At 48.9% G+C, this 24,246-nt stretch overlaps 1 protein-coding gene across 1 annotated transcript in view; it reads left to right on the top strand.

The window, feature by feature from the left end:
* The window catches only part of PRDM16 (PR/SET domain 16), a 516,952-nt gene extending 493,835 nt beyond the window's left edge, over positions 1-23,117 (top strand). Inside the window, exons 13-17 of the mRNA XM_053281292.1 lie at positions 7,818-7,987; positions 9,687-9,861; positions 12,125-12,355; positions 17,898-18,072; positions 21,559-23,117. Coding sequence (XP_053137267.1) covers positions 7,818-7,987; positions 9,687-9,861; positions 12,125-12,355; positions 17,898-18,072; positions 21,559-21,693 — 886 coding nt within the window. The 3' untranslated portion in view covers positions 21,694-23,117. The remainder of the gene's footprint in view (positions 1-7,817; positions 7,988-9,686; positions 9,862-12,124; positions 12,356-17,897; positions 18,073-21,558) is intronic.
* The last annotated feature ends 1,129 nt before the right edge of the window (positions 23,118-24,246 follow it).

The following is a 24,246-nucleotide window of genomic DNA, read 5'->3' as shown; positions in this document are numbered from 1 at the left end:
ACAGAGCATGAGGGACATCTGAACATTGTGAAGGAAGCTAGAGCCAGGCTGGAGCTACAGCACCTTGGTCAGCTCCAGTCAGACAAGTTGCTCTGACGGTGCCTGGAGCTCAAGTGAGCCTTTATATACACCCTGGGCCTGGCTACCTCTTCCAGGCTCCACCCCCTTCTGGAGGTGTGGCCTGTCTTAAAGGGGTAGACCCCTGCCCTGCGGCCTAGCACACTGCTGCTTCTCTGTTGCTAACTCCCATCTAGTTATCATGCTCCAAGCTGAGCTGGAGTCTCTCCTAAAGGAGGGTTGGCTCTATCTGCTGGGACTCCCCCCACCTTCATTTTACAAGTATGTTTCTGTATTTGGCTGGTTTGAATGGTTTCAGTGAGCCGTTTTGAATTATGGAAGAAAAACGGGTATCTGTTTTTAAAAAATAAGTGCGTGAACTTTCACCTGTGCAAAAGAACAAAAAGGATTTATGCATTGCAGCTCAGATGAAGCATCTGAGTGACATAGAGGGCAGCAAAAAAAAAAAAAGAGAGAGAGGGGATTATTTTTAATAAGATGAGCAGCATATTCTTGAGTGGGGTTGTGGAGTCCACATATCCCTAAAACAAACTTTTAGTGAATTTAGTGACGCTGCAGTTTGCATCTTTCTTTTGAAATTCACCCAAGTCTCATTTACATGTGGGACATTCATCCTTTCCCCCACTTTTCTTCAAAGATCTGCTTGTACTGACCTCCCCACTCCCCTTTCATTTTGTAATTGCTCTCCTTTCTCCCGCCTTGTCCTAATCTGTCAATTACTTTATTTTTCTTTGAATGAAACGAATACCACCATGCACCCTTGTCAGACCCAAGGCGCACTCCTGATGATTCACAGCTTGTTTAGCCCGGGTTTCTTCCAAAAAAGGAGACGTTGATACTTAAGTTAGCAAAATAAAGATGTATTTGGTCTGGTCCCTTCCCAGAAAAAAAAAATCCACACACAGTAGGTCCACACTTGTTTTTCGCTATCGAAGCTTGACTTCTCTGGACTATCTTGCACCGTAATGGCACTCCAGAGAGTCCGCACAATGTTTTGAAAAGAGTTTGGTGGTTATTGATTTTCTTTTGCTCAGTTCACAACTCTGGTTTCTAATTTTAGCAAAAATAATTGTTGAGAAAGCTTGCTAGCTTGGTCGAGCTAGGAAGAACCCCATTGCTATATTCTGGGTCATATATTTGTGTCGTTGTTTTTTTCTTTTTCTTTTCCCTTTTCGCTGCCTAAGTAGTTCCCTTGTCAGCCCTTTTAATCTGAGAGATGAATCAAGCACATACATATGCATGACCAAAGACTTGCGGATGAGAGCACAGGCCCTGGGGCAAGCTGGAACTGCTGTTGAGTAATATGCTCCATTTCCAATTCAGCTGGTTAATGTTTGCCGTTAGGGATCTGTTCTTCGGTGGCTTGGGCTGGGAACACTCGACCTCATTAGGGTGCATTGAGTCTCTCGTTGCAGGCCGCTTGGCGGTTGTGCAGTTACATCAGCACAGGAGCAAAATCCCATTTTTCACAGCAACACTTGGGCAAAACTGGACATATCTGGGGTGTGCAACCCTGCAACGCACTCCAGTAATTTAAGAGGGATGCAGCAAGTTGAAAACAAGGAGTGCTCAACTATTATCCCCCCCAAATAACTCTCTTACAGCTGCCTCCTTGTCTTTGGGTCCGAGCACTACGCATTCTTGTCATGCCCCTTATCTCTGGTTCCCAGCATTCGATATTCTTGCCCCCAGCCCCATTCTCTTTGTTTCCATGCATCCCATGGGCCTGCAACTGCCCTGTCCTCTGCTGTCTTTAGCATTATGCTTTCTCGTTGATTCCTAGCATTCTGTGTACATACCATTTCTCCCTTCTCTTTGGTTCCTAGCATTCCGCAATCCTACTTCTGCCTGTTCTCTTTGGTTCCTAGCATTCCGCAATCCTACTTCTGCCTGTTCTCTTTGGTTCCTAGCATTCCGCAATCCTACTTCTGCCTGTTCTCTTTGGTTCCTAGCATTCCACAATCCTACTTCTGCCTGTTCCCTTTGGTTCCTAGCATTCCGCAATCCTACTTCTGCCTGTTCTCTTTGGTTCCTAGCATTCCGCAATCCTACTTCTGCCTGTTCTCTTTGGTTCCTAGCATTCCACAATCCTACTTCTGCCTGCTCTCTTTGGTTCCTAGCATTCCACAATCCTACTTCTGCCTGTTCCCTTTGGTTCCTAGCATTCCGCAATCCTACTTCTGCCTGTTCCCTTTGGTTCCTAGCATTCCACAATCCTACTTCTGCCTGTTCCCTTTGGTTCCTAGCATTGCACAATCCTACTTCTGCCCCATTCTCTTTGATCCCTAGCTTTCTGTGATCTTACCACTTCCCTATTTTCTTTGGTTCCAAGCATCCTGCATTCTTACAATGCCCCCTTATTTTTGGTTTCTAGGATTCCACATTCCTATGACTTCCCCATTCTCTTTGGTTCCAGGCAGAGGAACCTCCCTGCCTCTGCCCAATTCTGTTTGGTCCTAGCCTTCTCTATTCTTATAACTGCCTCATTCTCTTTTTGGTTCCAAGCATACCACATTCTTACCACTGCCCCATCCTCGTTGGTCCCCTGAATTTCAAGTCTCCCCCTCTCTCTGCCTTGGCCAGTGATTAAAACCAGCACAGATCCAAGTGATGACCCCTCCGAGGCCCACATATAATCCAATAACTGTTTCCCTCCCTCCTCTGACGCTCGGCCATAGGACACAGCTCCGCCGACGTCTCCCTCTGGTTTTGATTTCTGTTTTTAACAAGCTCATTATCTAACCTCTGCATCCTCTCCCCGATCCCCATCACTCACAGTTCCAGTGAGGGCTGTCAAGGGAAAGATTTCAAAGACTTCCTGAACATCTAAATAAATGGACAGATAGCCCACCAACTCTTGTTTGCTTTGCATAAGACTTTGAAGTCCTTGAAAGATGGTTAAAAGGGCTCTTGGAGAGATGCAACTAAACTGTTAAGGAAGGAAGGAAGGAAGGTGGGAGAGAAAGAGAGAATGAATGAAAGGAAGGAAGGAAGGAAGGAAGGAAGGAAGGAAGGAAGGAAGGAAGGAAGGAAGGAAAAGATATAGAGCTGGGTTATTTTTGTAAACATATTTTGTGACTCTACAAAAGCACAACTGTTGGAATTAAGTGGAGAGGTGCAATGTCCAGCAGTTAGTAAGTTTGAAGCTCCATGGTTGAGAAGACGCAGACATTTCCAGGTTCAGCCGCTGGCACTGTTAGCTCAAAGGACCCAAAGTAGTGGAATTAGGAAAAGAGATCTGCCTGAGACCCTGGAGAACTGCTACCAGTCAGCATAGAGGGTACTTGGCTAGAGAGGCCAAGGATTTGATGAGATACAAAGCAGCTGATGGGGAGAGGCCACAACTCAGTAGCAGAGCACAGAGGTGTCATGAATGGAGAGTGGGCCCATGTTCACTACCTGGGTGGCAAAGTGGCCTTGTGGTAGCAAGCATGACTTGTCCCCTTAGCTAAGCAGGGTCCACCCTGATTGCATTTGAATGGGAGACTAGAAGTGTGAGCACTGGAAGAGATTCCCTTTAGGGGATGATGGAGCCGCTCTGGGAAGAGCAGAAGGTTCCAAGTTCCCTCCCTGGCAGCATCTCCAAGATAGGGCTGGGAGAGATCCCTGCCTGCCACCTTGGAGAAGCCGCTGCCAGTCTGTGAAGACAATCCTGAGCTAGATAGACCAATGGTCTGACTCAGTATAGGGCAGCTTCCTATGCTACCCACAGCACCCTGCAAGTGGCCAGTGACAGGAGACCCCTTGGTGGTTCCTCCAGACCCTCCCCAGCTCCCCAACGGAGGCGGGTATGGTGGGTTATTTAAGCCTGTTGTCTCTATCACAGTTCTGCTCCTGGTAGGGCACACAGTGTGCGACTACATCCAGAGCAGAAGGTCCCAGATTCACTCCCAGGGACTGCAGTCAGATTTGCTGCTGCCAGTACAAGTGGAGAGTCCTGGATGAGGTGGACTGAACGAGGCATGATGAGGAAGCACCATTTCCCACAAGGAGTCTGTTTAGAAACCCAAACAAAACTCCACACATCTGCCATATTTGCTGTTGGTGACTCAAGTTTCGAACTCCAGGCTCAGGGAGTGCAAATATGCGGAAGCAGGCTCCATTCTGGGGAAAGTAACGGATATTTATTGATTGATCGATTGATTGCTCAATTTTTATACCGCCTATCATAATGCATCACAAGGTGGTTGACAAAAGTTAAAATACAATAGAAGTTGTATTTTAGAATAAAAGTTACATAAAAGTTGCATTTAAAACCTTAAAATTGGTGAAACAGTAAAAGCCATAAAACAACAACAACAATAAAAGGGTCTTTAATTAATTAATTAATTAATAATAATAATAATAATAATAATAATAATAATAATAATAATTCGATTTCTATACCGCCCTTCCAAAAATGGCTCAGGGCGGTTTACAAAGAAAAATAACAAACAAATAAGATGGCTCCCTGTCCCCAAAGGGCTCACATTCTAAAAAGAAACATAAGACACACACCATCGACAGCCACTGGAGGTCCTGTGCTGGGGGTGGATAGGGCAAAAGCCCCTCTGACTATCTTGTTGGGCGGGCCGAAACCCTTGGGAATAGGCAGTCCTTCAGGTGTCCAGGGCCCAAACCCTTAAGGGCTTTAAAGGTAATAACCTTTACTGCTAGGTCTTCCTGTTGTGGAAAAAGCAATAATTTCCTGGGCCAGACAGGAGTAGGGGGAACTTTTACTTTCTCTGTGTTCCAGGCCACATGCTTTCAGAGCTTCTATATGCAAAGCAGCTACAAGTAGGGATGTGCACGGAACCAGCTGGTCATGCAGAGGCCCAATTGCGCAGGTGCGGCGGCCTCCAAAATGGCCACCGCGCCGAAGAGCCAGCTGAATGGGGGGGTGAGGTCTGCAAACCCCCGAACAGTTGGAGTTGTTTGGTCCAGGGTCGGACCGAACAGGGGATAGTTTGGTTCGACCCCGAACCGTCGAACCGAACCAGACATCGAACCTTATTCGCACATCCCTAGCTGCAAGTTAAGTTTCTTCCCAAGAGGACAGGCAAAACAACACCTAGCCAGTCTGCAGGACCTTGGAGAGCAACTAGAGAGGGCAGTGATCCAATGGAGTCCCAGCACCAGCTGAGCCCTTTTATGTCCTCCTGGCTCCACCTACTCCCCTCAGGCTCCGCCCATTGCTGCAGAATGGAGATCCTTAAAGGGACAGACCCCAGGCCTGGATCTGAGCACTTTGCTGCCTCTCAGCTGCCTCTCACCCTGCATCACTGAATAGGTGCTGATGGGTGAGGGATTCCTGATGCGTCCAACCTCTTGGGTGAGACCGGCTCAGGGGGAGCCGTCTGTAGTGGTCCAGGTGCCGGAGGCTTCTCCCCTCCCAGTTCATCCCCACCACTATCTCAGCAGCCGACGTTGGTGATGGGGGTTTATGTGGCTCTTTCCCCCTGAAGTCAGAGTTGTGGCAGTCCCTTGAAGTCGGGGCCATGGTATTGCCAACAGGCCATCTCTCCTGGTTTTATATGAAATAGCATCCCTTATTAATAAGGGGGACTGCCTTCCCCTCATATTTTGGACTTTTGCAGCAGCTCTTCTGTGTGTATATGGAAGGAGTAGGGTTAGGAAACAAAAGGTGTGAATGCCCAGAAAGGCAAATGCTAAGGAGTCTGGGGGAGGAGATCTGGTCTTGTGGTTGCAAGCATGAGTTGCTGCCTTTGCTAAGCAGGGCCTGCCCTGGTTTGCATTTGAATGGGAGGCTACATGCATGAGCGTTGTGAAATATTCCACTTAGGGGGTGAGGGCGCTCTGGGAAGGGCACCTGCATGCTGGTGTGCAGAAGGTCCAAATTTCCCTCCCTAGCATAGCCAAGAGAGAGTTGAGAGAGACTCCTGCCTGCAAACTTGGAGAAGCCGCTGCCTGTATGGGTAGACAATACTGAGTAAGATGGACCAACGGTCTGACTCAGTATATGGCAGCTTCATAGGAACCTGCCTTATACCAAGTCAGACCATTGGTCCATCTAGCTCAGACTCTACACAGACTGGCAGTGGCTTCTCCAAGGTGGCAGGCAGGAGTCTCTCTCAGTCCTATCTCAAAAAGCCAGGGAGGGAGCTTGTGACCTTCTGCATGCAAGCAGGCAGATACTCTTCCCAGAGTGGCCCCATCCCCTAAGTGGAATAACTTACAGTGCTCACACATGTCTCCCATGCAAATGAAAACCAGGGCAGACCCTGCTTAGCCAAGGGGACAATCCATGCTTGCTCCCACAAGACCAGCTCTCCTCCCTCCTCTCTTTCGCCTCCCCTCTCCTCCTCCTCCCTATGTAAGGAGGGGCAGACACAGGCCTTTAACAACACGGTTTTATGTTCTCCTTGACGTCTTGATTCCAGCTCGCTCCTCCAAACCACCAGCCCAGGAGGTGAACGTGGGGTCCCAAAAACATTTGTGGAGAGTGTTTCGTCAACGTATCTCCGCCGCTTCCAAAAATAATAGGCAAGATATTTTTGGAGACCGAGTCTCTCGGCCCCAGCTGTAGCGCATCTGGAAAGTATGTGCGTGCTGCCTAATGTCGAATGGTGACACTTTCGCAGCCCTTCCTCGCCATTTCTCTTTAAGAAAACAAGCCCCGTCATGCTTGCACTGATAGACTGAGGGGTGAAGGGCTTTGCCAAGACCCAACAGGCCATAGGGTGAGAGGAACAAGCTCTCCTGGTCTTGGCAAACGCGGCCAGAAATCTGGCCCACTCGAATTGGTCAGGCTGTGTCTGTCTGCTGTGTCTGAGGACGGCCAGAAACTAGAAAAGAAACACAGTTAAGCAGAGATTTATGGTGCATTCAACTTGACGTTCCGCGCACACCCAATGGTTCTGAACGCCTCCTTCCAGAATGCCTCAACACTGCCCTCTTCAGCAAGTTGGGACATATCTGAGTTCTGCAAGCTTGTCCATCCGATTCTGGATGGTACAGTATTTACCCGAATCGAGGATGACTTTGAATTCAAGACGACCCCCTTGGAAAACAGAAGTCAAATACAGGTTATAGAGAGTTGGTCTTACAGGAGGAGAGGCCGGTCATGTGGTAGCAAGCATGAATTCTCCCCTTGGCTAAGCAGGGTCCACCCTGGTTTGCATTTGAATGGGAGACGATGTGTGTGAGCACGGTAAGAAATTCCCCTTAGGGGATAGGGCTTCTCTGGGATGAGCACCTGCCTGCTTGCATGCAGAAGGTTCCAAGTTCCCTCCCTGGCAGCATCTCCAAGATACAGCCCCGAGAGACTCCTGGCTGCCACCTTGGAGAAGCCGCTGCCAGTCTGGGTAGACAATGATGAGCTACATGGACCAAGGGCCTGACTCAGTATATGGCAGCTTCCACTCTTCCGATCATTCATAACCCTGCACAGACAGCCAGACTGGGTATAAATGCACACGTGTAGAGGCATCTTAATCACCTGTAATCATAACCCCATCATAATCATAGTGCCAGACCCGCAGGCGCTAACTGCGACTTCTTTGGAAGGGTATGCATGTGAAAATAAATGCATAAATTAATAAATATGGTTGACTTTGTTTCTATTGCTGTTGTCATAAACCACCGTGGCAGCTCCGATTGGGAAGGGGAGTGGTCCATAAATGCTACTTATCTAAATTAGCAGAGAACATTTGCCCTATCCCCACCACCTTAGAACCTATTATCCGCGGCCATGTATTTATGAATAACCATCCTCCTTTCGGTTTCCCCCTTGCCCCCAGGTGTAAATACTGCGACAGGTCCTTCAGCATTTCATCCAACCTCCAGCGCCACGTCCGGAACATCCACAACAAGGAGAAGCCGTTCAAATGCCATCTGTGCAATCGGTGCTTCGGCCAACAGACCAATCTCGACCGACACCTCAAGAAGCACGAACATGAGAATGTTCCAGGTAACCAGGAAAGGGGCCGCTTCCCTGCCTCGTGCTGGTGGCGGCGTTATTGCCTCACCCTTCTTTGAAGGACGCGCAAGGCACGGGGCTAGAGGCTGCCCTTAAAGAACTCTGCCCTTTCTCCCTTGCTTCCCCTTATATCTGCAACCATCTCCCCAACCTCCATAGATTTCCTGCTGCCCTTAAAGAACTCCCAGCCATCCTTCCTTGACCCCCTTTATGCCTGGAACCACCTCCTGGACCTCTATAGATATCCTGCTGCCCTTAAAGGACTCTACCCACCTTACCTTGCTCCCCCTTATGCCTGGAGCCATCTCCTCGACCTCCGTAGATTTCCTGCTGCCCTAATTCCACCCATCCTCCCTTGCTCCCCCTTATGCCTGGAGCCATCTCCTCGACCTCCATAGATTTCCTGCTGCCCTTCAATAACTCCGCCCATCCTCCCTTGCTCCCCCTTATGCCTGGAGCCATCTCCTCGACCTCCATAGATTTCCTGCTGCCCTTCAATAACTCCGCCCATCCTCCCTTGCTCCCCCTTATGCCTGGAGCCATCTCCTCAACCTCCATAGATTTCCTGCTGCCCTAATTCCGCCCATCCTCCCTTGCTCCCCTGTATGCCTGGAGCCTTCTCCTCGACCTTCACAGATTTCCTGCTGCCCTTCAATAACTCCGCCCATCCTCCCTTGCTCCCCCTTATGCCTGCAACCACCTTCTAGACCTCCATAGATGGCTGGTGCAATATCAAAAATAATAACAACAATAGCAGGAAGGAAGTGCATAGTTTTTTGTCACGACAACCCCTTTGAGCACAAGGACGAGGCAAGACGGCAACGCCTGTCGTTTAGCTCTGTTCTCTTAGGTTGGTTGTTTTTTTGTCTTGTTCAGCCTGCTGCTTACCTAGTTAAGAACATAAGAACAGCCCTGCTGGATCAGGCCCAAGGCCTTCCTAGTCCAGCCTCCTGTTTCACACAGTGGCCTACCAGACGCCTCCGGGAAGCCCACAGGCAAGAAGTGGGCATGCCCTCTCTCCTGGTGCAATTGGTATTTAGAAGCATCTTGCCTCTGAGGCTGGAGGTGGCCTGTAGCCACCAGACCAGTAGCCGTTGTTAGATCTGTCCTCCACGACTTTGTCTAAGCCCCTTCTAAAGCCATCCAAGCTAGTGGCCATCACCACATCCCTTGGCAGAAAATGCTATAGATTAATTATGGACAATGTGAAAAAGTACTTCCTCTTGTCATTCCTAAAGTTCCCGGCCATCAGTTTCAAGGGCTGACTCTTGGTTCTAGTGTTGTGAGAGAGGGAGAAGGATTTCTCTCTGCCCACCCTCTCCACTCCATGCATAATTTTATGCACCTCAATCATGTCTTCCTGTAGTCACCTCTTTTCCAAACTAAAGAGTCCCAGATGCTGTAAGCTAGCCTCATAAAGAAGGTGCTCCAGGCTCCTGGTCATCTTGGTTGCCCTCTTCTGCACCATCAACCACCAGTTGATGGTTTTTATATAACATTATGGTTTTAAAGTTGTTTAGAAGTTTTTGGACTGAGAACATTTGGTGTGAGGTGTAAACCAAGAGCTGTTGGGGGAAATGGTGGATCTGTGCCATCGATTCCCATCCCTTCCCACCAGTATTTGGTTGGCATCCTCATTCTGCTGATTTGGAAGATAATGCTTCTGCACTCTCCTCTTCCGTCCCCACAGTAAGCCAGCACTCCGGCGTCATCACGAACCACCTGGGCACCAACGCTTCCTCTCCGACCTCCGAATCGGACAACCATGCACTTTTAGATGAGAAAGAAGACTCGTATTTCTCTGAAATCAGAAACTTTATTGCAAATAGCGAGATGAATCAAGCGTCGGCTTTAGCGGAGAAAAGGTACGCGGGTTTGATGTGCGGCAGGACTAGAGCTGGCGTGGCCAAGGGGTTGCAAGCATGGGCTAGTAACACGGGAAGCTGCCGCCTACTGAGTCAGACCCTTGGTCCACCTAGCTCAGCACTGTCTGCACTGACTGGCAGCAGCTCTCCAAGCAGGGGTCTTTCCCAGCCCTACCTGGAGATGCTGCCAGGGAGTGAACCTGGGACCTTCTGCATGCAAGGCAGATGCTCAACCTCTGGCCAATCATCCGGGATGGTGAGAGCAGCCAGTGTCTTCAGAAGGGCCGAATCTATACAGCTCTGGTGGTGCCCTATGCAAGGGGAAAGCTTTAACAGCCTGCCATGTTTTGCTCCAAATTTTATGAGAGATGGTCCTTTGTATCCCGCATTTCTTGTGAGAATGAATGCACAAATATTTATATATTTCGACAAAAGTTCCCAAAACAGTTTACACAGGAATGAATGAATTAATGAATGAATGAATGCATGAACGAATGAAATGGCTTCTTGTCCCCAAAGGGCTCACCATCTAAAAAGGAAACACAAGGTAGACCCTAGCAACAGCCTCTGGAGGGATGCTGTGCTGGGGACGGATAGGGCTAGTTGCTCTCCCCCTGCTCAATAAAGAGAATCGCCACTTGAGAAAGGTGCCTCTTTGCTCAGTATATAGCAACTATATTGCTATGGGTTGTTGTTGTTGTTTTACAAAGGCAAGAGTGGAGAAACATACTCGAGTTTCCTTCCCATATTTCCTCCTCTTCACCTAGACAGAAAAATCCCGCAGTCCTGTTCGGCACCAAGACCGCCCCCCGCTCACCACCACCCCCACCCCCCATCTGTTTGCTTTTTAAGATTTCATGCTTCAGCCTGAAATTAGAAAGGAAATCAAGAAGTCAAGGGAGCCTGTGGGAAATCAGGAATCCTTCAGCTTCGCTGTAGGCACAGACACACACAAATTGCTCCGGAATAGGGGTACGGTCCTCCGCTGGCTGGCATAAACTGACCCTACGGGAGAATCAAATTTGGAGACCGCAGCTTCAGGGACTTAAACACACACACACAAAATCCTACAAGCAGCCGCCTTAACGTGTCTAGACTGTGTGACAAGATCCAAGGCTCATGGAAACCATGTGTGTTTCCTACCCTTAATAGCTGAAACCTCTGTTTGACTGTGGGATATTTAATCTGCTGGGGAACCAACGGGGGGCGGGAGGGCGGGAACACATTAGAGTCCTTTTTACATTGTAGACACAAGCCCTCTCGCTGTTCAGTGCCAGTTGCAGTGGTGGGTTTGCTTTGCTGATGTCTTCAAACGCCATGCCATGTGAACAGGAGCGGTGTGTCTGTGCGTGTGGGTCTTGAAATGTCCAGGTTCTCCATGTCACACACACATAAAGACAGTTCTGATGAGAGTGGATGCTTATTTTCGGCCCAGGGCCAAGTCATTCCTGGATACTGAAGGATCTGCAGCCACCATCTGAATTAGCTGTGGCAGTCTGACAACATAAGAACATAAGAACAGCCCTGCTAGATCAGGCCCAAGGAAGCCCATCTAGTCCAGCATCCTGTTTCGCACAGTGGCCCACCAGATGCCGCTGGAAGCCACAGGCAGGAGTTGAGGGCATGCCCTCTCTCCTGCTGTTGCTCCCCTGCAACTGGGACTCAGCACACTGGCACCAAGCACTCCATGTTGAAATTGGGGGGGAGCTGGTCTTCTGGTGGCAAGCATGAATGGCCCCCCTTGCTAAGCAGGGTCCGCCCTGGTTTGCATATGTATGGGAGAGCATATGAGTGAGCACTGATGGTGACGGCACTGATGGTGATGGCCCACACCGGAAGGCAAATTAGAAAGTTAACCTGGTTTGCATTTGAATGGGAGACTGCATGTGAGCACTGTAAGATGACCCCCTTAGGGGATGGGGCCACTCTGGGAAGATCACCTGCCTGCTTCCATGCAGAAGGTTCCCTGGCAGCATCTCCAAGAGAGGGCTGGGAGAGACTCCTGCCTGCAAACTTGGAGAAGCCGCTGCTGGTCTGTGTAGATCAGGGATTCTCAACGTTATTCTCAATGTTATTGGACTTCCGCTCCCATAATCCCCAGGCCAAGTGGCCTCTCCAAGGTTCCAGGCAGGAGACCAGCTCATCACAAGACCAGCTTTCCTCCCATAGACCAGCTTGGGCGAATGAGAGCTTCAAGTGGAGATTCGGCTCTGCATTCTGTTGGTATCCCAACTGCTCCATTCTTTCCGGTCATGTCCTCCAGGCCTGAAATCCAGAATGCGGACAGCAACTCCCAGCGCCATGGTCTTGCAAATGACAAAACGGAAGATGTGGACGAGGAAGAGGAAGAACTGGAAGAGGAAGATGACGACAGCCTGACGGGGAAGTCGCAGGACGAGACGGCATCGCCGACAACGGAGCCCCAAGGAGGATACGAGGATGAGGAGGAGGAAGAGGCGGCATCCCTCACCATGAGCTTTGACCGCACCCGAAGGTGAGTGAGGCGTTTCATGTAGGTGGAAGGAGGCTGTTGCTTTCCCCGCCCCTCATTGGGAGCCATGGGGTGCCCATGAATCATTCATTTGGCGTGGCAATAGCATCCATCCCAGGGGTGCCATTTCCTTCCTAGGAAAGGGTGTCTAATCCAGTTCTCACGTTGGTCCTGAGATGAGACAAATCTTGAGATGAGTCCCTGGTAGGGATGTGCACAAAACCAGTTTGTCCGGTTCAATTCAAATCTGAACGGGATTCGAACCGGACTGGGCACGTTCGGTTTTGGCACCCCTTGAACAGGGCCCGGTTCAGTTCAAATTAAAACCAGTCCAGGGCCAGTTCAAGTGCGGTGTGTGTGTGTGTGTGTGTGTTCAATTTTCATTTTTTTTAAAATGACTAACCACCCGGCGAGGGCAGTGGTGGCCTCGTTGGGTGGTAAGATATTTTTAAAAATTGAACACACACACACACCCTGCCCTGGAACTGGCCCCGAACCAGCCCAAGAGGTTCGATCTGACAACAGATCGAACCAGGTCCTGTTCGGTTCGAGGTCAAATCACTCAAACCGAGTTGGTCTGAGTATGAACTGGTTCAAATTAGAACCGGTTCGCACATCCCTAGACCATGGGCATCGTGGGGACTGGAGCTCCTCAGATGCACCGTGATACATGGAGGCATCCAAAGCCCCTCTGCAGCCTTTGAAGTGTAAGTGTGTGTGTGTGTGTGTGTGTGTGATGGTGGGGGGGGTTATATATGGAATAGGAAAAGACCTTTTTATCTTTTTACTTACAATTTTTAATTTGAAAACTTTGAAGTGTGGCTCTAGCCTAATCTTTTTAAAATAAGTATTAATTCTTTTAAAATTGATTTACAATGTATTTATGCTATTAACGTGTCAAACCACCCCACGCAGTGGTGTATTTATTGGAGGGGCGGGGTATGGAGATGTTCAATAAATAAATGTGTTCGCCGCCCCCAAATGGCTGCAGGCTGGCTTGGGGGGCCTCCGTGCATCATGGTGGGTCAGGGGAGCTTTGGGCATATTCTCTGGGGTGCGCCCTGCACACGTGCAGGAGTGTCCAAAGCTTTCCTAAAGCCCTACACCCTCTCTGCTTGAATGGGGCCCTCTCAGCTGAGCACTCCCCTTGATAAATGATGGGAAATTCGGTAGCAGGCAGGGTCCATGCAGACCGGGGGGTTCAGGCTGCCGGTGTCACTAGTAGGTCTCTCCACTTGTGATGACGTAACTGAGATCCCGGCACCATCTAAATATACTCGCCATGCCTACCCCGGATTCCTCTCCATTGCCCTCCCCGCAGCATCCACAGAGGGGGCAGGAACAGGAGGGGGGCCTGCTCTGTGTTAGGAGGGACGCCGCAACCCCACACACTGGGAACTGGAAGCCTTTTGGAACCCTTTCACTCCATTGTGGAGTCCATGGCTTTCCCACGGGCTCTGGTGGAGTCCCTGAAACAGATTCTCCCCCACCTCAAACCCAGCCGGAGAGCCAAACTCAGTCCAGATCCACCCTATTACTGCCAAGAACCTTTGAACTGACTGAGCTATGCTGCAAGGCAAGGCAAGGCGAAAATATATAAATAGAGCACTGGGGAGCTACACAGAGCTCTTCGTCACGAGCACATTTCCCTGTTTGTTTCCGGGGATGCTAGAGCCCATTTGCTATGGGGAGGCTGCCCCATAAGTGATCCCCGTAGTGAGTTTACCCAGCCACCCATAGTCATGTTTCAAAGAACTGATCACATGGGACTTCACCATCACGTGGCTTGTTACGCAGCGTCTCATGGTGGGGTGGGAGGTGTTTTGTTCCCCTGGTGTTTCTGAACTGCAACTCGCATCAGCCCCAGTTCTCACGCCGGTCTTGAGAGGCGACCATCTGGAGATGAGACCCAGAGGTACCAGGAGAGATGGAGGCACCCAAAGCCCCCCCTCCCTGCCGCCAGCCTTTGAGAGTGGGACACGGGTTGCCACAGGATGTGGTGACTGCCAGCAATCTGGATGGCTTGAAGAGGGATTTGGAGAAATTCATGGAGGAATTTGTCAATGGCTGAGGGCTACAGGCCACCTCCCGCCTCAGATGCCTCAAAATACTAGTTGCCACCTCCCGCCTCAGATGCCTCAAAATACTAGTTGCCACCTCCCGCCTCAGATGCCTCAAAATACTAGTTGCAGGAGAGTAACAGCAGGAGAGAGGACCTGCCCTCAGCTCTTGCCTGTGGGCTTCTCAGAGGCATCTGGTGGGCCACTGTACGAAACAGGATGCTGGATTCAATGGGCCTTGGGCCTGATCCAGCAGGGCTGTTCTTCTGGACACATTTGGGATATGGAACATACATTCCATAAATTGTGACTGGGGGTGAGGAGAGTTGTAGTTCAGCAACTTCCGGAGAGCACAAGTTGCCTACCCCTGTTGTACGGGATGTTCCCGGCCCCTGGCGGGCACATGGAGACTGACCAAGAAGGCCCTACTTTTATGGAATCTTCTATTGAATCTTCCATTCCATTTATTTATTTATTTATTTTTATTTGACATATTTTTTATACCGCCCACAACTTGAGTCTCTGGGCGCTTTCCAGCAGAGCAAAACAAATTGCACGTCGACAGCGCTCCGGCGGTTTACCAAAAAGAAATCGACTCGCCTGGCTGAGATTTCACATGGTTTTGATGCTGCTTAATGCCCACTTGTTCCTCCAGCTTTTCCTTCCTCTCGGTGCCCTTTTCGCCCTCCTCCCTTTTGCCCTTGCGGTCTTTGCCTTCATTTCCCCAACCTGCCGTCCTGTCCGATCAGCTGTGGCAGCCCACGTGGTTTGGCCTATGACTTGGTCACATGGCATCAGTCACGACATTGTTAAAATCCAACTGGTCACCACAGGCGGTAAGATTCACCATCTTACAAGGCTCTAAGGGTAAACGGTTATGTAATAATAATAATAATATGTGAGCAAGTGAGGGCATGGACAGTGAGAGGCAAAGAAGGCGACGGTGGAAAATTTATCTATCTATCTATCTATCTATCTATCTATCTATCTATCTATCTATCTATCTATCTATCTTATCGTGTGATTACATGTGTGTATTCTGTCTATTCTGTCCTATCTGTCTGTCTATCTATCTATCTATCTATCTATCTATCTATCTATCTATCTAATCTTTCCTTTCTTCATCTATCTATCTATCTATCTATCTATCTATCGATCGATCGATCGATCGATCGATCGATCTATCTATCTATCTATCGATCTAATCTTTTCCTTCCTTCCTTCCTTCCATCCATCTACCCATATCTATCTATCTATCTATCTATCTATCTATCTATCTTTTTATCTATCTTTCTGTCTATCTATCTATCTATCTATCTATCTATCTGTCTATCTATCTATCTATCTATCTATCTATCTATCTATCTATCTATCTATCTATCTTATCGTGTGATTACATGTGTGTATTCTGTCTATTCTGTCCTATCTGTCTGTCTATCTATCTATCTATCTATCTATCTATCTATCTATCTATCTATCTATCTAATCTTTCCTTTCTTCATCTATCTATCTATCTATCTATCGATCGATCGATCGATCGATCTATCTATCTATCTATCTATCTATCTATCTAATCTTTTCCTTCCTTCCTTCCTTCCATCCATCTACCCACATCTATCTATCTATCTATCTATCTATCTATCTATCTATCTATCTATCTATCTATCTATCTATCTTTTTATCTATCTTTCTGTCTATCTATCTATCTATCTATCTATCTATCTATCTATCTATCTATCTATCTATCTATCTATCTTTCTGTCTATCTATCTTTCTGTCTGTCTATCTATCTATCTATCTATCTATCTATCTATCTATCTATCTATCTATCTTTTTATCTATCTTTCTGTCTATCTATCTATCTATCTTTCTGTCTATCTATCTATCTATCTATCTATCTATCTATCTATCTATCTATCTATCTATCTATCTTTTTATCTATCTATCTATCTATCTATCTATCTATCTATCTATCTATCTATCTCCTTCCTCCCTCATCTATCTATCTATCTATCTATCTATCTATCTATCTATCTATCTATCTATCTATCTCTTTCATATTTAAATACCACCCCAAACGCAAGTCACTAGGCGGTTTACAACAATACAACAGAGCCAGCAAATAAAAAGGTTAAAGCATTACAACAATTTAAAATTCAAAACAACAGTAAAAACTATTTAAAGCCATCAGGCTATTAAACTAAAATGGCACCGGGAGAGTGGGGGGGGGGAGGGAAGCCATCTGTGAAAAAAGATTGTGGATATGTTGGAAATGGGTGTCAGGATACTCCAAAGGTGGGAGGAGGGTTTGGTGTGGGGGGGTTGACACTCATGGAGATGAGGTGAGTAGTTTTATGTCATCCCTACTTATAACATCATGGTGATGTCTGACATGATAAGTTCTTGTAAACATTAAGAACATCCAAAGCTGCCAGAGACTATTGGTCCATCTAGCTCAGTATTGTCTTCACAGACTGGCAGCGGCTTCTCCAAGGTTGCAGGCAGGAATCTCTCTCAGCCCTGTCTGGAGATGCTGCCAAGGAGGGAACCTGGAACATAGATGTTCTTCCCAGAGCGGCTTCATCCCCGGAGAGGAATATCATAGGAACATAGGAAGTTGCCATATCCTGAGTCAGACCCTTGGTCCATCTAGCTCAGTATTGTCTACACAGATTGGCAGCGGCTTCTCCAAGGCTGCAGGCAGGAGTCTCTCTCTGAGGTCTATCTTGGAGATGCTGCCAGGGAGGGGACCTGGAGCCTTCTGCATGCAAAACAGATGCTCTCCCACTGAGCTATGGATTCCCCTAGTGAAGCTCCCATCTACTGAGTCAGCAACCTGGTCTACCTAGCTCAGGATTGTCCACACTGACGGGCAGAGCTCTCCAAGGTTTCAGGCAGGAGTTCCGCCCAGCCCTACCTGGAGATGCTGCCAGGGACTGAACTTGGGACCTTCTGCATGACCCGCGGATGCTCTCCCACTGAGCAACAGCCCCATCCCAGAGGAGGGTGTGGAGAACTCACCCCAGATATGATCCAGTCCTTTGGTCGAAAGCCCTGTTGCAGCAGGAGTGCTGTGGGTTCCTGCCTCAGTTTCCCCTCTGCAGCGACGGTCACTTGGGGTGGCCATCAAAGAGAGCCCTCCGGGTGACATCTCAGTCCCCACCGCCAGCACCCGTGTGAATGCCAGCATCGCTAAACCTCAGCAATGTCATCTGCGGCTGAAGTTCATGCAACCACATCACCCATGCTTTGTGTCCGCCTTGTGCCGTGTGTCCACCCCTTCTCGGTCGTTCGCTCGGACTGTCTGTCTGTCTGCGTGACTCCCCGCCCCATCCTTTCCCGCCGTCCTGCATGTGGCTTCCAGCAGCTCCGTGGTCTGTGCATGTCGGCGCTGAGCTTGGCGACCCCCACCTCGCCCCCCCTTGTGAAGAGTCGGATGCGCTAATGGGTCAACCCCTTCCCTCCCCTCCTGGTCATTGGTACAGGTGTATTGAGGAGGACGAAGCCGGCTTGCTAGCTTTGGAGCAGATGCCGCACTTTGGGAAGGGGCTGGACCTCCGCAAAGCCTCCGAGGAAGCTCTTGAAGCTAAAGATGTGTATAATTCCACCTTAGACTCTGAGGCAATAAAACAGACACTGTACAGGCAGGCTAAAAACCAGGTAGGTGGACGTGGGGACGTTTCCGGAGTTTTCCTCCAAGGGTCCTGTGGGGTTAGCCGGCTTGAATGTCTCTCCACCCTGGGAGGGGTTTCTCGAGAGCAATGGCCACCATGGGAGCCCTGCAACCCAAACACAAAAAGGAAACCAGGTAGTCGGATTTTTGTCCAGTTTTACAAAGATAGGGCTGGTTGTCATGAGCAAAATTGGGGTACATAAGAAGCTGGCTTTGACTGAGCCAGGCCCTTGGTCCATCTAGCTCAGGATTGTCTGCACAGACTGGCAGCGGCTTCTCCAAGGTTGCGGGCAGGAGTCTCTCCCAGCCTTGTCATGGAGATGCCAGCGAGGGAACTTGGGACCTTCCACATGCAAGCATGCAGGTGCTCTTCCCAGAGCGGCCCCATCCCCGAAGGGGAATCTTTTCCAGTGCTGACACATGTAGTTTCCCATCCCAATGCAGACCAGGGTGGACCCTGCTTAGCAAAGGGGACCATTCATCTGGCCAAACGCCAAGCCCCTCACGCACTCCCGAGAAATGGTCATGCCTTGGCGAAAATCGAGATGGAGAGGAGAGCAGCAACCAACCCACATAATGTGCCCAGGGAAGGGCTTTCAGTGATCCCAGCTATATAGGGAAAGCATGCATGAGAAGAAGCAAGCCCATTAAGGGTATCGCGAGACAGACATTTAAGGTCCAAATGTGTGTACAGGTTTCTTAAGGAAGGTTACATCCTGGGATAGAAATCCTGAGCTTTCTGTGTCTTTAGCAATAGCAATAGCACTTACATTTATATACCGCTCTATAGCTGGAGCTCTCTAAGTGGTTTACAATGATTTAGCAACATTCTGGGTACTCATTTTACCGACCTCGGAAGGATGGAAGGCTGAGTCAACCTTCAGCCCCTGGTCAGGATCGAACTTGTAACCTTCTGGTTACAGGGCGGCAGTTTTACCACTGCGCCACCAGGGGCTCTGTTATAGTATGGAAGCAAAATAAGGAAGGAAGGAGAGAGGGAGGGAGAAGGAAGGGAGGGAGGAGAAAGGAGGGAGGGAGAAGGGAGGAGGGAGGGAGGGAGGAAATGCAACTATCAGGTAGGAAGAGGCAGGGGAGACCTGAGGATAGCAATCTACCAATCAGATGAAGAGGGGGGAGGAGGCAGGAAGAGAGAGAGAGAACCAGTGAGGGGAAACCAAGAGGAAGACCCTTGCTTACCATTTCTATTCCCAGTGCCCCCATGGTCAATAGGACAGAAGGTGTAAAGAGTCGATGCTACTGGAGCTTGATCTCCAACAGCTGGGGTCCCCAACCAGTGGTCCTCCAGATGTTGTTGAACTACAACTCCCATCATCCCCAGCTACAATTTTATTTTGGCCGGGGATGATGGGAGTTGTTCAGTGACATCTGGAGTGCCGCCGGTTCAGGATCCCCTGCAAAACAGCACTGAGTGGAGGGAAAGAACGCCTTGCTGGTCCTATTAGAGCAGGCCTGCTCAACTTCGGCCATCCAGATGTTGCTGAACCACAACTCCCATCATTCTCAGCCTCAGTGGCCAACAGCCAGGAATTATGGGAGTTGTAGGCCAACATGCAGGAGGGCCAAAGTTGGGCAGCCCCGTCCTGGAGGCCAGCAGGCAACCACTCCCTCCTCCACCCACGTTGAAGTTTGCAGACACACGACCATTTCTTGGGAGTGCATCTAGCCTGGGTGGACACCCCTCCTCTGCAGCTGCCAGTTGGGAGAACAAGGCCAGAGTTTTCTTTGAATGCAACCCAGGAGGGACAGTGGGAGCAGGTTCACACAACGTTCTGTAAGTGCGGACCAAGAGGGCAGAAGAGGAATCGGGGATTTTGGAGAATTTGCACTCCCGTCTGGCATGACGTCTGAGCCCGCCAAGTGCAGTGGGTTACCCGCTTCTGCCTTCATTTTTACTGACCTCGAAATGACTTCTGTAACCAGGATTTGACGTTGGCTTGACCAAATGCGTGAAAACTCCGGCAAAAAGTGGGTAAACCGCAAGGGCGACGGTTTGAGGAGGTTCAGACATCATGCCTGGGTGCCCTGAAATCTCTGGATCCTGTTGTAAATACTTGACAAGTACATACAGATAGCTGTGTGAACCCACCCAGAGAAGAGGGTATAACCGCCCTGCAAACTCACATTGCTTTTATGCCTAGTTTTCTATCTATCGACATAACTATCATGGATTCCGTGAAAATGTAACTACAACGTAAATATCATGGATTCCCCCAAAGAATCTTGAGAACGGTAGTTGCATGGGGGTCCTCCAAATTCTTTGTTAGAGACCCTCAGCCCGGCTTCAGAAAACTTCATTTTCCAGCAGCTCCTGGACTGAGAACGTAATTAAACCATTTTAAAGCTGAAGTACAGATGTGCCCCAGAGACAGGCGGCAGAGAATTGCAGGTTCACCTCCCGTTGCCTTCTGGGGAATACGGTTTTCATCTCCCTAAACGTTCCGAGAGAGAGAGAGCTCGTCCCCTGTTTCCACGCATGCCTCTGTCTTTGTCCTTTTTTTACTAATACGCTGAAGACGTACTACTAATGATTTATGGGTGTCGTGTTATCTGTGGCTTCTCCTCCTGCAATGCTGGATTTGTTTTGAGAGATGATTTGGGGCGCAGGCAGCAAAGTTGCGAAAGAGAGACCAGTAATTTATTTCCCGAGCGTTGCCCCACCACTCCCTAGAGATGGAGTGTCCTCTTCTCCCTGGTGAGGAATCTTCCCATCACTTCGTACACAGCTGCCTTAAACTGAGTCAGACCCTTGGTCCATCTAGCTCAGTACTGCCTACACTGAGGCAGCAGCTCCCCAGAGGACCACACAAGTGTGTCTCCCAGCTCAACCTGGAAATGCCAAGGATTGAACCTGGGACCTTCTGCCAGCAAAAAGGACACTTTTCTAATGAGCTACAGTCCTTCCCTTACAGTCCTCTTACAGAGGTTACAAAGGACACTGTCTTGTACTGAGTCAGACCCTCGGTCCATCTAGCTCAGCATTGTCTACACTGATGGGCAGTGGCGCTCTGAGGTTGCAGGCAGGAGTCATGTCCATCCCTACCTGGAGATGTTTCTGAATGAACATGGGGCCATCTTCATGCCAAGCAGATGCTCTACCACAGAGCGATGGCCCCATCCATAGGACCATAGGAAGGTGCCTCATAACCAGAGAGAGACCCCTGGTCCATTTAGTTCAGCATTGTCTCCACTGACTGGCAGCGGCTCTCCAAGGTTTCAGACAGGAGTCTCGCCCATCCCTACCTGGAGATGCTGCCAGGGATTGAACCTGGGACCTTCTGCATGCAAATCGGGTGCTCTTCCACTGAGCTGTACTGGAAGAGCCTCAATACCTACAGTTGCAAGTCAATGGGGTGGCGTTCCGTCTTCTTGTGCCTATGAGCTGTGGTTCTTTGCTGCCCAGCATGTGCTGACTGCCCCTTTTCCTTGCTGTGTTTCTTCTTCTCCCCCCCTAGGCTTATGCAATGATGTTGTCCTTTTCTGAGAACACTCCCCTCCATCCTTCCTCGCAGAACTCTCTGGATGCTTGGTTGAACATGGCAGGAGCCGCTTCCGAGCCGGGGGGCTTCAGCTCCATTGGCCACCTCTGAGAGGTCCCAGGAGGCACCCGGCCCGAATCCCAGCAAGGAGGCCATGGCCCCACAGGTGGCCTCTCAGACGCTCGAGCAAGTGGGGGAGGCTGATGAGGAGGCCTCGGGGGGCTTCCCCACTGGGAGAAGAAATCCACCATGGACCACGCCACTCCCTTTCCGTCGGACCTAGGAAGCCGCCAACCACCCGACGGCCCCCGGTTCCTGCCATCTCGGCTGCGGATCACATCTCAGGAGCGGATTGCCTCCTGCGTGGGAAAGACCAGGTGCATTTGTCGTTAGCAAGTGAAATACTGTCCACCTCTCGAGTTACAGTCCATTTTGCTGAGCCAGCAAGAACTTACTTGTAAACTAAAAGAGAAAAAAAAAACTTGAAGTCTTTTGACCCTCATATCCAGTTCAGCTAAGAAGACGACAACTTTCCATGCCAGGTCCAGAACAAGTCACTGGAGCTCCACTGAGATTAGGACGTTGTTGACTTTCCTATGTTTCTTTCCCCCCACCACCACCCTTTTTAAGCAGTGTCAAACCTGGTTCCTTCAGTTCCACCAACGTGCAGGGTCTAAACCCCTCCTTACAAGGCCTTGCTGTGGACAGCAACTACCTTTGAACATATTTGCCCTCACAGTGGGTGCCTTTTTGGTAGCTCAATTTAACAGTGGTTCTTTGTTTTAGAGTATGTATGTAACCCCCACACCCCAAAGGACTTCAGCCTACACCCACCCACAGTCACAGCTGAGGAGTCCCCAAGAATGTATTCAAGAACTTATCTGAGGATCAGGTACTTCTTCCTCACTCTGCTCTCCAATTTACTTGTGGCAGAAATAACTTTTTTTGGCAGGGGGGGAGAAATGGGCCCAAATTAAGGATGTGGAGACTTCTCCCTTTTTTCCAACCCCAGAAATTCAATGTGTTTTATCTGAAATCCCTTTTGCTTTTTGAATTTTTCATTTCGTTTTGGATTTGAATCAAATTCCAAAAATTCATTTCAAATTCAAATCAGATTCTAATTCGGTCCGAAAATTCGATTCAAATTCAAATCAATTCTACCTGCTTCGGGTGCCTTTTTAACCAATCACGGGGCCTGAATGGTTTAAGGTTCCAAATGGCTCTCAAATCAAATTTGAATCCAATTTCAAAAATTCATTTCAAATTTGAATCCAATTGCCCTTTTAAGGGGTGATACGATTCAAATTCGAATCGAAATGCACATCCCTAGTTTGGTCTGCCTTTGAAAGATCTGCAGCTGAAGATACAATGGTTTGCTAGAAGGGATTGCCACTGCTTTCCTTCGGTGACGGGCTGGTGGCTGCTTAGAACTCAGCAAAAGCGTCTTCCACTCATGCTCAGTGAGCACTAGACCACAGCTGCTATCTGAGAAGCTCAGAAGCTGACGCTTTCCTGCGGTTGCTCTTCAGATACAAAGCGTTGTACCTGTTAGGAAAGTGGGGTGGGTTTGGGGGTTGGTTTTTTTTAGATTATTCGTACCCTTAGCTCAAATGTATAATCTGCAGTTGACTTTACCGTTTAGTACGGAGTTGTGGGTCACACGACAATCCCAGCATGCAATGCAGCCCACAAGCCATTGCCCTGAGTTGCTACTGGCAGCTCACACCTCAAACGTGACAGAAAGGAGTGGGCAAGTAGAACACCACAAAGCTTCAGCCTTATTCCTCTCTCCCATCTTCTGGAAGCCACCTCCGCTCCATGTTCTGGAATCTACAGGGCAATTCATCCAATCAGATTCCAGGACCAAAATTGGGTCTCGGAGTCTAAAGCAAGGGTGTGATAATCTACCCAGACAACAACTGGAGCATGTGTAGGGCTTGGTGGCATTTGGGGGGGGGGAGGGAGTTCCTTCCTGGTCTGCCCCCAACCTTTCCATCCACTTCAAATCCTCTCCCAGCCCAGTCCTGCCTTAATTCTGCCTAGGTTAATTCATAATGTTTAAAATTCTGTGGTAATCTTGGGTGGAGGGGATCTGACTGTGACTGTGTCTAAAGCCAGAAGATGCCTGTTAGATGAGGCAGGTGTAGCTACCACTGAAAAGAGGAAATCCTGAGCTCTCCTCTTCCTCTTTCCCCTGTAATGGGAAAAGCCAAGGGCAACGGAATCAGGAATTTTCAATGACTGCAGCCAGAAGCAAATTTTCAAACTGATGTTATATATACCCACTGGCAAGAGAATATCTCTGGCACTGGCCATATTTCTGCCAAATCCTCAAATATTATAGATAGTGTCTGAAACATGCAAAATAAGTTGGTAACGGAATCAGAATTTTTGGACAGCCTTTCTGATTCTGTTACCAACATATTTTTGCATGATTCCGGCACTCTCTATAAAAAAATTAATCGAAGGGGTTTATAAAGATGTGGTCTTATAGTAGAAGATGTTCTCTTGCCACTATGTGTATATCTAATGCTAACTTGAAAAAAAAACCATGCTTATGGCTACAGCCATTTAAGAAGTGGCAATGTGCCTGATTCCGTTACCCTTGGAATGGCCTCTGTCCCGTATAACAAGGCATATGGCATCACACCGTTGTGCTGGAAG

The sequence above is a fragment of the Hemicordylus capensis genome, chromosome 16, assembly GCF_027244095.1.
Source record: "Hemicordylus capensis ecotype Gifberg chromosome 16, rHemCap1.1.pri, whole genome shotgun sequence".
In the NCBI taxonomy this organism is placed as follows: domain Eukaryota; kingdom Metazoa; phylum Chordata; class Lepidosauria; order Squamata; family Cordylidae; genus Hemicordylus; species Hemicordylus capensis.
Note: the sequence above shows the minus strand (reverse complement) of the source record. Positions and strands in the feature narration are given on the sequence as shown.